The sequence below is a fragment of the Macaca fascicularis genome, chromosome 18 (genome assembly GCF_037993035.2).
Source record: "Macaca fascicularis isolate 582-1 chromosome 18, T2T-MFA8v1.1".
NCBI lineage: Eukaryota > Metazoa > Chordata > Mammalia > Primates > Cercopithecidae > Macaca > Macaca fascicularis.
Window position 1 is genome coordinate 3,773,699 of NC_088392.1, and position 13,980 is coordinate 3,787,678.

General features: G+C 48.9%; 1 protein-coding gene across 4 annotated transcripts in view; it reads left to right on the forward strand.

The window, feature by feature from the left end:
• MBP (myelin basic protein) overlaps nt 1-13,980 on the forward strand; it is a 152,906-nt gene that overhangs the window by 104,362 nt on the left and 34,564 nt on the right. For all 4 annotated transcript variants that reach the window (XM_005586396.4, XM_005586397.4, XM_015439600.3 and 1 more), the window contains exon 4: nt 9,255-9,691. In XM_005586396.4, the coding sequence (XP_005586453.1) occupies nt 9,255-9,691 (437 nt within the window). The remainder of the gene's footprint in view (nt 1-9,254; nt 9,692-13,980) is intronic.

Sequence of the window (13,980 nt, forward strand, 5' to 3'; positions counted from 1 at the left end):
GTGAAAAGCACTGAGTTCAGGCACAGACAGCGGCCTGCAGGCACCGTTCCTGGAACGAGGCGGCAGGGCCCCCTGACCAGAGCATTGGAAGCACAAAGATTCAAGCAGGGTGGTCGAGACCAAACTCGACACAGGAAAAGCAAGAGGCTCAGCCTCATCCCAGGCTCCGCAGTTCAGCAGGTTCCATCGCACACGCTGGGAGCTCAGCGAGCCGGACGAATGCCTGCACTGACGGTGCCGCAGGGGATTGGGAGAAGGGCGGTTTTTCGGAGAGTGAGTCACCCGCTGCCCCCTGCTCCTCTGCCTGTGCCAGAAAGGCAGCAGCGGAGCCCCAGCCTGTGCCTCCTGGTTTACTCAGGGTGTGGGGTGTGCCTGGGAGCCCAGATGTTTGTCTCTCACACATGCTGGTTTTGGTGGAAGTTACTTGTGCAATGTGATTTCCACAGATGCAGGGGAATAGAGTACTAGAAATATGCTCTAGGTTAAAAAAACAGTATTTCAATAGAGGACAGTGTCCACTCTGTCATCACCATTCTATTGGAGACAGTTAGGTGTGGATATCTGATTCCTGCCATGTTCTGATTAGAGCAAGGTGAGAGTGGAACAGTTTCCTGAACAAGCCTGGAGCTGTTGCATGCTGAGCTTCACACTGTTGCAGGGTAATACTTGGACAGACTGTCGGATGGGTGTTGAATGTCCTGGAGTCTGGGACTCGGCTTCTGTTCATGTTCAACAGTCATTAACGTATCGACGTCCAGGTGGCCATGGTGCACCGAGACCGCTGAGTGCACCCGAGGTCCCTGTGGCTGCAGAGGGGGCCCTGGCTCAGCTCTTGGCTCGGCACAGATCAGAAAGCCTCTGGGTGTCTCCTGGTCAGCCCTCCGTGAGGCAGCTGCTAGTCACGGATGTGCCAGCCATCGATTACCTGCAGTTCAATTTTACCCTGACAGGAAAAGCCTGGCTGCAGTGAAAGTCCGTTTGGGCTGGAGAAGGGCTGGTGTCAGACAGCCAGAGGTGGGGGATCGCCTGCGTTTCTAGAACATACGGAGGGAGTTTAGGCAGGAGTGAATGGCAGCTCCTCCATCAATCCCAGCTTAACTTTGCTGAGCCTCAGTTTCTGGTGTGAATAAATGGGCTACTAAAACCACCCGCCTCTGAGAGTTACGAGAATGCACACACGCACCTCCCAAAATGCCTGCAGTCTGCTCTGGAACGCCCTCTCTGCCGCTCTCTGCAGGTGTTACGGGTGGAAGGCAGCATCTGTGGGAGGGTGGCATGGGGGGAACATGTCACCCAGGTCACAGCGTGCTGCTGCGGAAAGGAGTCTGGGGATATTTAAGATAAGAATAGAAGTGAATGCTCCCATCTCATGAGCACAGAAACAGAGGCACAACTGGGCTCAGTGACTGGCTGGAGCACATCGGCTGTTCAGTGGAGGGACTGAGGTCGGCCTCCAAGGTCCTTCCCTGTGGTTCCATACAGACCTCCGGCCCTGATCTCAGCCCCACCCTGGCGATTGCGGGCCGGGCGCTGCCACGACACCGGGTCTCCGCTGCCCACATGCTTCGGTTTGCTCCAAGGAAGCTGCAGAGCACGTGGGCCTGGGGCTTGTCCAGGGCGGTCCCACTCAGCATCCATGTTCATCCGAGCAATGCATCCAAATACATAAATTAGGGTTTGGACTTTAGGAAATGATAGAGCTGAAAAGTTTAATTCTTTATTCCGGAACTTCAGAGCCACACTAAATTGTTTTATTTACCATATTAGAAAACTCTCTGCAGAAGCAGAAAGAGTGAAATTTTCCTACTGAAATTAATTTCTGAACAGAATTCTTTAGACCAGGGGCATCCCATCTTTTGGCTTCCCCGGGCCACATTAGAAGAATTGTCTTGGGTTACACATAAAATACACTAGTAATAGTTGATGAACTAAAAAGAAAAAAAGGTCACAAAATAACTCATAATGCTTTAAGAAAGTTTATGAATTTGTGTTGGGCTACGTTCAAGGGCATCCTGGGCTGCATGCAGCCTGTGGGCCACAGGCTGGACGAGCTTGCTTGAGACCATGGGTGTAGAGGCTGACCTAAAAACAAGTATATAAAAAACAGCTTAACAGCTATCATGCTAATATCTAAGTTTTTCTAGCAAAGAAGAGTGGGGAATTTGGTGTCTTTCCTTTTGGAGTATACTCCAGAGAATATCATCATCTTCTATTAGCAAACATTCAATGCTTGTTGGACATCTATGGAGGCCCCACAGCATCCCAGAGATGTTAGAGAATAAATAGAGCCTGGTCCCTGGTCCTTGGAGAGGAGGTCACTTGACTAGAGAGAACAAAGCAAATATGAGGCGATTAGAAGAGAACTAAGGAGTGACTCTGTGGTGCTGGAGTGTAAGACGCACTCGGAGAAGGGTGTCTGGGCCTCTGAGGGTCAGCCTCCCCAGGGTGGGGACCTGGAGGCAGAGGCAGCAGCATGGCCATTTTTGAGACCACAGAGATCAAGGGCCTGCAGCAATGCACATGGTGCCCCGGAGGAGAACAAGGGAACCCATGGGCAGAGAGAGGAGTGTGTCCTTGGAGCTCATAGAATGAGGAGTCCGTGCAGGCACATGAGTTGGGGGCCTTGTGTTGCAAAGCTCTTTACGGATGGTTCCAGTGGTTGTGCAGGCAGTGGAACCAGGAAGGGAGCCTGGAGAGGAGGGAATTAGCCACGATGTCGCAGTGGGAGCCCCAGCAGAAAGCGGCAGCAAGCAAAGGAAAGGGGGGTTGTGGTCACATAAGAAATAGTCCAAAGGAAGGAGTGGCAGGACCTGGCAACACTTGTGTGCTGGGGATGAGCCGCTAGAAGCAGCCAGTCGCACTGTCAAAATGACGCCACGTGGCCTTTCCTTAACACCACCTGAGTGGAGGATGAGCTTCCTCAGGTCGTGACGCCTGAGTTTCTTTAGATAGTAAACACTATCCCCCAAATATCACAGCTGCGTCCTGCTGCGCATTTCTGTGCCTCAGAAACCGCTCGGAGATACGTGATACCCCTGCTGTTGCTCACACATGGTCAGTGATTTGAATATCACCACCTTCTAAAGGCCAGCGTTGTTCTAGCAATAAGATCAAGGTGTAGGGTTGAAGTTGAAGCAAGTTTTCCTGCCATTGCAGAACTTGATTAATACTACAGAAAATATTATAAGTATGTATTTTGGAAAATGTAGATCTACATGTTTCACTAATTGTGTAATAAATGCTCTGTTCTGTAAATACCCAAATTTAAAAGTCTGCGTTGGGATTTCGTCTGACCGAAGGCAGCATTAACGGACTAAACTGCACTTGCTCCTACCAAAAATGCTGCACATCCGTAGATTTAGACTTCTTCGCATACTTCTTATGTGTTGGGAGAAGCTACTTTGGGGACAAAAATGCCCTTCTCTGTGCCTCACAAATAACTGCATTCAGGGACACAAAGCCCAACTGTTGTAAAAATATTAGTATTCAGATGTTCTTGTGTTTTGTTAATGCGTTTAATTATGCACAATATAGCTATTGTTTTCCTTTCCCATTTGCATTAATTTATATTAGCTAGAGAATATAAAGCAGAGCTATAAAATCAGACGAATTATTTCGTTGTTCTTGCAACCTATAAATAAGCATTGCATCCCTGCAAAAACTATAGCTTTGTACTGACCACAGTGTTCTTCATGTTGCTTTTTCAAACACTACAATGCAACGATGTATTTAATAATATGTTATAAAACTTAGTGTTCTTACATAGTTTAATTTCACCAGTGGTCCTGGAAGAACGCTGCTACCAAGGTCTGCCGCCCCACCTGGTCCTGCCTTTTCCGCACTTGTCCTGGAGCAGCTGACCTATGTTTCAGGCATAGGGCTCAGCCAGCACAGACACACTGGCGGCTGTATGCACTCCCTTGAGTGCATGGACGAGACCACCGCGACCCTGGGTTCCAACTGCTGGCCTTACACTTTGTTGTTAGCAAAATATCTATAATGTATGTAAGAGCAGGTTAACCTGCCTTGGAACCAGGTCTTACGTGGACTGCATGATACGTTTCATTTACAGGGCAGTTTCTTGACCCAGGCGATTTTCATTTAAAAACATCAGAAGCACTGGAATCCTTTTTCCAATGAGTGAGAGTTGTAAGTGTGCCAACTTCCACGAATATAAGTAGCAGAAGCAAAGCAACCCTGCCTCACTCCTCCCATGCCACCCCCTCCCCCAAAACTGGTGCCCTCCCCTCCTCGCACCCCCAGGTGAGACTGCAGTGCTCAAGGGACCTGTGTCCAGTGCGTTCTCAGACAGATTCAAAAAAGGCCGCCCACTGCAGTTAGGCAGAGACCCTGGGAAATACACTGAAAATAAAGGAAGGAGCTACACTGGGGTCCAAATGCTCACGATGACTTAAAAGTAGAGGCTGGGCACAGTGGCTTATACCTGTCGTCCAGCATTTTGGGAGGCCGAGGCAGGCGGATCACAAGGTCAGGAGTTTGAGACCAGCCTGGCCAAGATAGTGAAACCCCGTCTCTACTAAAAATACAAAAAATTAGCTGGGCATAGTGGCAGGTGCCTGTAATCCCAGCTACTTGGGAGGCTGAGGCAGGAGAATGGCTTGAACCCAGGAGGCGGAGGTTGCAGTGAGCCGAGATCATGCTATCCCACTCCAACCTGGGCGACAGAGTGATACTCCATCTCAAAAAAAAAAAAAAAAAAAAAAAAAAAGTGGCCGGGCGCGGTGGTTCACGCCTGTTATCCCAGCACTTTGGGAGGCCGAGGCGGGTGGATCACGAGATCAGGAGATCGAGACCATCCTGGCGAACACGGTGAAACCCCGTCTCTACTGAAAATACAAAGAAAAATTAGCTGGGTGTGGTGGTGGGCACCTGTAGTCCCAGCTTCTAGGGAGGCTGAGGCAGGAGAATGGCGTTAACCTGGGAGGCAGCGAAGCTTGCAGTGAGTGGAGATCGCGCCACTGCACTCCAGCCTGGGCGACAGAGCAAGACTCTGTCTCAAAAAAAAAAAAAAAAAAAAAGTAGAAGGTGCATCTTCACAGGCACTGTTTTATCTACAGCATCGCCCAAGCTCAGCCGCCTGGGAGGCTAGTAGGCTGTCATCTGGCTTAGTCAATAGTGCTATTAATGCAAGAGGCAATTACATTTTTATTTAAAGTTTCTACAAGAAGTGCTGAACCTGGGTTCCGATTCTGATGGTGCTCTGCCTGTTTGCGTGTGTGTGTGTGTGTGTGTGTGTGTACACATTGGTGCATGTGCACAGGAGCGGGGGGTCACCTAAACTTACCGAGTAAGAACGTAACTCGGGTGGGAAATGCGTCTGCCCCACTGTCCCTGAGACTGTCACTGAGAGAGGTGGGATCTTCCCCCGAGAGGCCGCTCCCACGGCTCCATCTGCAGAGCTGCCGATACCGACGCTGTACGGAGCGGACGGTGGAGGATGCTGTCTCAGGGGACAGCACTCTTCCAGATATTTAGTTTAACAACCTAACATCTCCCAGGTTGAGTATCTTCTCAATCCACGTGAGGAAATGCCCTCAAAGTATTTTTAGTGTGAACCAAACCACGTGAGAAACATCTTTTCCTCACCAACGTGTTTATGACTTTCCCGCCCCTTAGTAATTGTGCAGAAAAGAGTCCACACCGGAGGTCTGGGACCGTCCACTCTGAGGCAGGCCTGTGGCGAGCGAGGTCCCGGGGTGTGGTCTGGGAACGCGGGTTTCCAGAGTGCTCCCACCCACCATGCCCTAACCAGGAGGGCGGTTTGCTGTGCCTGAACGGCTGTGAGCACCACACGGTCTGTGCGGAATGGCCTCTTTCCTCTGGAGCCTGGAATCTTGGTGGCACCAAGCGAGGCAGCCTATGAGACCAGCCCCTAGTAAAGCCCTGGGGAAGGGTCTCTAACAAGCCTCCCTAACAGACAGCATTTCATGCGTGGGGTCACGGCAGGTGAGCATTTCACACGGGTCACGGCGTGTGCTGGGAAATTCAGCGTCCCATGTGACTCTTTGAGGAGGGGTTCCTGGACTTCACCACGCACCTCTCATTGCAATGAGTCATAGCAGTGACAGGATCATATCCTAAGTCCCGGGAGCTCTCCTAGCAAGTCAGGGAAACTGGAGGGGTCACGGGGACCCCAGGGCAGTTATTAAAAGAAGTTCTTTGTGGAAACAGACCTAGAAGAAGATCTATCCACTGCTCACTCTTGGTCACTTGACAGCATGCATTCTCAGCTGTTCACTGGTTCCTTGTCTACACCTTCCCCAACCAGGCCGCCGCAGCCACTCTCCCCACTCCCCCACCCCAGGACAGAGACCTTCCTTTCCTTAGTGTCCCAGCCAGACTCCCAGTCCATGTCCCTCTCCCGACTGCTCAGGATGGAAGCCAAGGTGCCCCCAGCATCTGGGTCCTACCATCTCAGTCATATCCCTCCACAGAGGCCGTCCACCAGAATCTTCCCTCCCCAGGCCCTGCTGCTTCCCAAACCAAGCCCTGTCTTCTTGCCACATAGCCGCCTGCTCTGCCCTTTCCACCGTCTGTTCACAGCCATCAAGGCTGTGATACCCCTGCTGCTGCACACAGTTCCCTGCACAGCCCTCCTGCCCCCCAGGTCACCGCCTGGCCCAGGACGTTCTCAGCCCGGCTGTCCTCCCAGACCCACACAGGCCTCCTGCCCCCCAGGTTACTGCCTGGCCCAGGACGTTCTCAGCCCGGCTGTCCTCCCAGACCCACACAGCCCTCCTGCCCCCCAGGTTACTGCCTGGCCCAGGACGTTCTCAGCCCGGCTGTCCTCCCAGACCCACACAGGCCTCCTGCCCCCCAGGTCACCGCCTGGCCCAGGACATTCTCAGCCCGGCTGTCCTCCTGGACCCAGGACCAGCATGGCCACTCTCCTGCTGCTTCTGCCACCTGTAAGCCGATTCCTCGCAGGTTTCCAGGGGGGCCTGCCTTCCCCTCTGCCAGAAGCATCCTCCCCAACTTCCCCAAGTCCTCACAGGGCCCAGACTCTCATCCTGTCCAGATGTCACTTCCACAAGGACCTTCCTGCTGACCCAAGCCCTCTCTGCTTTCCTGTTCTCTTGCCTGATGTGAAGTTGCCCATTGCATGAGTCTCCCGGGGCTGCCAAGACAAATTACCACATGCTGGGAGCTTAAAACAACAGGAATTCTTCTGTGATCATTGTGAAGGCCGGAACTCTCAAGCTGAGATGTCTGCAGAGCCCTGCTGCCCCTGAAGGCTCTACAGGAGAATTTGCGCCATGTCTCTTACTCCTGGTGGTGCCGGAGGTGCTTGGTGTTCTGCGGCTCGTAGATGCACCCCGCCACGCTCCGCCTCCATCTTCACACCTCTTCCCTGGGTGTCTGTGCCTGTGTCCAAACTGCTCTCTTCTTATAAGGACACCAGTGATGGGAGTAGGGCCTACCCCACTGCAGAATGACCTCCTCTTCACTTGATTCCATCTGCAAATATCCTATTTCCAAATAAGGTCACATTCACAGGTACAGAGGTTAGGACATGGATGTATCATTTGGAGGGATACTATTCAATCCATAACATACATTTTCACCTGCTTTCCCCACTAGAATGTAGGTTTCACGAGGACAAGGACCACATATTGTTCATCACTGTAACTCAGATATCTAGAACAGTACATTACACCTATTTGATACTCACAAATAATGGATGGATGGATGCATGGGTGAACAGATAGGTAAATGGATGGATGCATGAGTGGATGGATGGATGGATGGATGGATGGATGGATGGATGGACGGATGGATGGATGAGTGGATGAATGGATGGATAGGTGGATAGATGGATGAGTGGATGGATAGGTGGATGGATGAGTGAACAGGGGATAGATGGATGAGTGGATGAATGGATGAGTGGATGGATGGGTGGATGTACGTATGTATAGATGGATGAATGGGTAAATGGACTGATGTGTGGATGGATGAATGCATGAGTGGATGGATGGATGGATGGATGGATGAGTGAATGGATGGATGAGTGGATATATGGACGGATGGATAGATGGATAAATGGGTAAATGGATTGATGATGGATAGATGGATAAATGGAGGGGTGGGTGGATGGATGAATGGATGGATGAGTGGATGGGGGATGGATGAATGGAGGGATGGGTAGGTGGGTGTGTGTATGGATGGATGGATAGATGGATAGATGGATAAATGGACTGATATGTGGATGGATGGATGGATGGATGCATGCATGAGTGGATAGATGGATGGGTGGGTAGATGGATGAGTGGATGGATGAATGGATGGATGAGTGGATGGGGGATGGATGGATGGCTGGATGGATGGGTGTGTATGGATGGATGAATAGATGGATGGATGGGTAAATGAACTGATATGTGGATGGATGGATGAATGGACAGATAGATGTATTGACTGGTATTACAGGAATATGTGAGTGAATCCTGTTTTCTGTAGATAAGTAATCGAGTTTGGAGAGGAAACTAAGTAAATGATATTCATTTAAACCTAACACTATAACTTGAAAGTAAAATGGCTTTAATGTCATTTGTGTCAGAAATGCTGTGTTTTTTGGAGAAAGCTATGAGATGCTGGTATACAACATGAGATTTCTCAATCCCACTTCAGATTTCTAATTGTTTCTGCTTCCAGAGGAGAAGCCAAGTCAAAATGTCCTGAATAAGCAGTTCTCTATTGTGAGAGGCCTCTTGTGGAATCTGGGATTGAAAAAATTCTAAATGCCCCACTTCTTTCATGCATGGATTGCAAAAAGACGTGGCAAGTTTTGCTTCTGCCAAGAAAACTAAAAACACCTTTTGTGAAATAAATGATCCTTACATATTTAACTTATGCACCAGTGGCCTTTTAAACAGTCCATGTCCCGTTAAGGTGCCTGCACATCTGGGGCTCTCCAGGAGCAGCCATGGCAGCACCCAGGAAGAAATGCTGATGTGGCCGCTCTGCGTGCTCCTACTTCATCGGGAAGCCTTGGTGCATTTTACCCAGGGTGCCAAATCTCGAATAACTGAGGAATTCCCAGGACCTTCTGAAACACAGAGCTGCAATAAGCCTGCTCCATCCAGGTTAGCTCCATCCTAGGCCAAAGGCTTTATGAGGACTGCACATATTCTGTGGGTTTTATAGGAGACAGCTAGGTCAAGACCCCTGAAAGAAAGCTGCTTTGTCCGGTGCTCAGCTTTGCACAGGCCGTATTCATATCTCATTGTTGTTTGCAGGAGAGGCAGATGCGAACCAGAACAATGGGACCTCCTCTCAGGACACAGCGGTGACTGACTCCAAGCGCACAGCGGACCCGAAGAATGCCTGGCAGGATGCCCACCCAGCTGACCCAGGGAGCCGCCCCCACTTGATCCGCCTCTTTTCCCGAGATGCCCCGGGGAGGGAGGACAACACCTTCAAAGACAGGCCCTCTGAGTCCGACGAGCTCCAGACCATCCAAGAAGACAGTGCAGCCACCTCCGAGAGCCTGGATGTGATGGCGTCACAGAAGAGACCCTCCCAGAGGCACGGATCCAAGTACCTGGCCACAGCAAGTACCATGGACCATGCCAGGCATGGCTTCCTCCCAAGGCACAGAGACACGGGCATCCTTGACTCCATTGGGCGCTTCTTTGGCGGTGACAGGGGTGTGCCCAAGCGGGGCTCTGGCAAGGTGAGCTCTGAGGAGTAGAGGAGCTTTAGTTTAAATGGAAAAGCAAAGGAGAAATCAGTAGGTGAACTAAGCCATTAGAGGAAGAACTGGCACGTAGCCTCTTGCTGTCTAAGGTCTCGTTCCATGCTGGAGAACGCATATGAGCCCAAGAGTGTGGGCCTGAGTGGCTGCTTAAGACGTTTTCATTTGACTCACCCCCTCTCTTCCTCACAAGGGATGACGGCCGGGGTGTGGCTCAGGAATGTAAGGACATGCTGAATTCTGGATGTCCAAGGGTGCCCGGACATGGGCATTGCAGAAAGACAGCCACATTCTCGGGGTCTCTGGGGGTGTGCGCTTGCGGACTTTATGACTGATTTGCCTCTGCGGCCCACACGCTGGGGTTCAGCCCGGGTTATGCTTGTTTTTTCCAGGAGTCAGTGCTGCTGGCTTCATGTTGCAGCAATCATAAGATTGAGGAAGACTTTTGAACAAAGTCCTCAGTTTAAATCCGCCTTAAGCAGACTTTCTCTCTGGTGTGAGAAGTGGAAGGGGTGGAGGGATAAATGAGTGTCTCTGAATCAAAGCTTTATTATCTTGTGATTCCATTAATTTGCATACAGAGTCTTAGAGGTTTCTTTATTTAAAAGCAAATGTTCTGTGGATAAAAATGTATTACAAGGAGAGAAAAAAAAAAAAAAGGAAAAACTCTGCCGTGGGGTCCGGCGTCTAGGAGTGGCTTCTGCAGTTGATTGTCAGTGGCGAACGTGTTGCTGCTGGTTCATCAAAGCACTGGTCCCTGAGTGCCATTCGGATTGCAAATGCAGCATTTCACGTGATGCTTAGAGTGTTTGGTGGTTGTGTAATTTTGGAGAGAGAGAAGTTTTTCCCAAAAAAGTCCCTGGTGTATTGGGCGTTCTCTCACAACCTGTAAGATGCAGCTGGTTTTCTGCCTGTGCGCAGGGCTGACTCTGGAATTCCGGAAGGCCTTGTGGGAGCGTAAAAGGCTTTTGAATAACGTGTGGAACACAACGCCTCATTCTGATAACACGCAATCATAAAAACCATAGGGCAACTTGGAGTTAAGGAGTTTCTAAAATTTGCTTTAGTCTCCAACTGAAATTCTTTATTGATCATGAAATTGTTGAAGATAAACAAATGTCAGTTTTACCTTTCCTGTGGGCATGAAAGCACATGGAAGTTTCAGGCAACTGTTAACTTCTCTACCATCTGGTCTGCGTTGAGATTTCAGGTTGTGACGCTTGCCATGACGTATTTGTAAATGACATTTGGTGTATCTTAGATACTCAAGGAATTCATATTCTGGCTAGTTCTTTCAGGGTATTTGTAGACATTTTCTTTTCCTTTGTGGCAGTCCTCCCTCATCCTGAAATGTTGGTGTTCCAACCTATTTCTAATGCTAATCTCAACTGGAAGCACTTTTGCAAGCCCAGCTATCAAACCACACCAGATAGGTATGGTTCGGGTTGCCTCGTGAAGTGTGCTATTATGCTAAGCACCCCTCACACATACAGCATCACCGGTTTTGAAAGCTTGAACTATTCTGCTTACTTCAAGGTACAGAAAAAAAAAAAAAAGTACTTAAACTATACAGAAAAGATGAAATCGCTGGATAGTATGTATTGTAAAACAAGCTTCATGTCAGTGATACTGGTTTAAGTTGAAATAAAATGGTGAAAGCATTGATATCAATCATTGTGACTTTATCTCAAAAGGCTATTGAAACACATAGATGTTTTTCTCCCTTTATGGTGAGATTACAGCCTTTATTGTCTTAAATCTCTTATACTCTTCAATATTTTCAAAGAAAACATTCTAGTCTCAGAAATAGTCCATCTCTTTGCAAAACAGGGCTGCCCACTTTTCAAGGACCCAGAAAAATCAAAACACTTTCAAAAATTTAAAAAATAAAAATAATTTTCACGTAATTGCTTTAGGAATTTTGAAGTGTCAATTCTTTTCACTACTGAGTGTTGAATATAGAAGATTTTTTAATGAACAGGCTTACCCTTTGATGCCAAAGGCAAAAAAAAAAAAAATATAACATTTGCACGTGTGATCATACAGCAACCTGTGAGGTGTCCCGGTGGAAAGCACACGGTGGGGATGTGCGTTTGTTCCACTCAACTGTTTTATCACAAAATGTCGTAAACACGGGAGATGAAAGCTGAACTCTCGACACCCAGCTACAAACCCACAATGGCCCTAAAAATCTGGGGTATTCATTGGTGTGGGCTGCCATGGAGGAATTTTTGGTTTTGTTTTTATTTTTATTTGTTGCTCTATTTACAAATCAGGAGAGCCCCCGTTTTTATATGCTAGGAAGGTCCTTGCGATAGACCGAAGAGGTGTGAAAACGGGAGAGTGGAAGGCCCGAGCCCTGTCTCTCAGGACCACGGCAGCCTGCCCCGCACACAGTTCTGCTTCCCGTCCAGAGCAAGGTTTCCTGGCAGATTCCTGCCAGACTCTGAACGGAGCTCCCCATGACCCTATAAAAGGGGCTGTTTGTCCCCCTCCCACCCTCCTGAGCTCTTCCTCCCTCCCCTTGAGGGCACGTGGCCACTGGTACCACATGTTGGAGCGGCCGCCCCCGAGCCCGGGAATGCCCTAACAACACCCACGCCAGTGTTGCTGGGAGCTGACATTCAAGAAAAGTGCATTAAAAATTCCTTGAGGAGGCATATTCTTTTGAGAGCCATAAATGAAAAGTGCATTCACAGAGAACGTGCTCCTTTGTTGTAAGAGGAAAGAACAGGTTTCCCAGTTCCCCAGAATGTCAGGGTCACATGAGGAATGGGTGGGCGCTTAGGGTCAAGACTGGTGTGTGCTTGGCCCGGCAGCTTCTCTCCAAGTGACCTCCCCAGCATCCCTCCTGTGCCAGGGCTCATATCTGAGGCCACTTAAGTGTCACGAGGCAGAGCCTGGAAACATTGGCTTTGGAAACCGTTCCTTCCTTTTTCTGTGGAGGAAGTAAGATTTCACAAAACACCTAAGCTGGACACAGTGATGTGCCACTGGGACGGTTCCCAAAACAGAAAGCAGCCAGGACATCCGAGTCCCCCACTTCTCCGTGCTGTGTACTTTTAGGGAGCTTTTTGAAAGCTAGCTTCTGACTGATGATTTTGTCTATTTTTCTGTTTTACATTAAAACCTTCATTTATCAACCTGCTCTTCTCAGCATTCTTCTATTCAGCATTCAGTATGACTTCCATGCCTCTAATTGTGACTGTGTAGGAGAAGAACTGTTTGTCATCCAGTGCTGTGGGGTATAGTCAGCCCTGTACATTAATCAGAATGTTCTGCTGCCTGATTTTTTTTCCACTGCGTTTTAATTTCATTAAACATGTTTTAGTTCTACAGTAACCTAATTCCTCATTGTTAACATGAGATCCTAATTCTGTAGCTGTGTTCTGTAATCCCACAAGGCGTGTACCATTTGGAGACACATGAAGGATACAGTAGACAGCACGGAGGGCAGAAACACACAGGGCGTCCACCCTCCCCAGAGCACGATGTGCACCCAGAACCAAATTCAGTCTCATTCATCATGAGCATGTGTGGCAACTGATCCGGCCACCCAGTGCCTCCATTGGATAAGAGATTTGGCCAGAGATTCTTCTAGAGAAAATCCAAAAATGGAGGGTGCATTTGTTTCTGCACCCAAATACCTTTTGAGATTTCTTATAGGCATTCCTCTCGAAGTCTCATTACCCTGATCAGTTATTAATCGGAGGCTACCCTGGCCCGGTCGCCAGCTGCTCACTGTGTCCTTCTGTGGTCTCAGGAGCTGCAGTTGTGGCTGTTATATGAATAGACGATAGTTAATTAGACGGGATATGTCTGTACTGGCAGTGATGTGGCAACCTCCTCTGTATAAGCGATACATTTGTAAATCATGGTAATGTATCTGATGGTAATTGCTTGTGGTGGTTGTATCATGATTTCATTTTATTATGAGCTTTTTGCTTTATATATTTCTCTGCCTTTTTATGCATTCATTAAACAGTTTAACAGACCAAGGACAGTGTACTAATTGCATGTGAACTTTTTTAAGTTGTTGTGTTTGGTTTGCCCTCCCTACATCAGTGTGCTGCGTTGCTGGCATTTCTGTGGCCTGGTGACACAGCTGGCAGGTAAGTCTGAGCACCCGAGCTCCTGTGCGGGAAGGTCGCAGTTGCTCACTCGTCTGCTTTTACCACACAAAGACATTGGACTCTCTTCTTCCCTGACAGTTCGGTGTGCTGGTCTTTCTGTGATGACTATTCTGATTCTGCCTGAAGTTTCTTGTT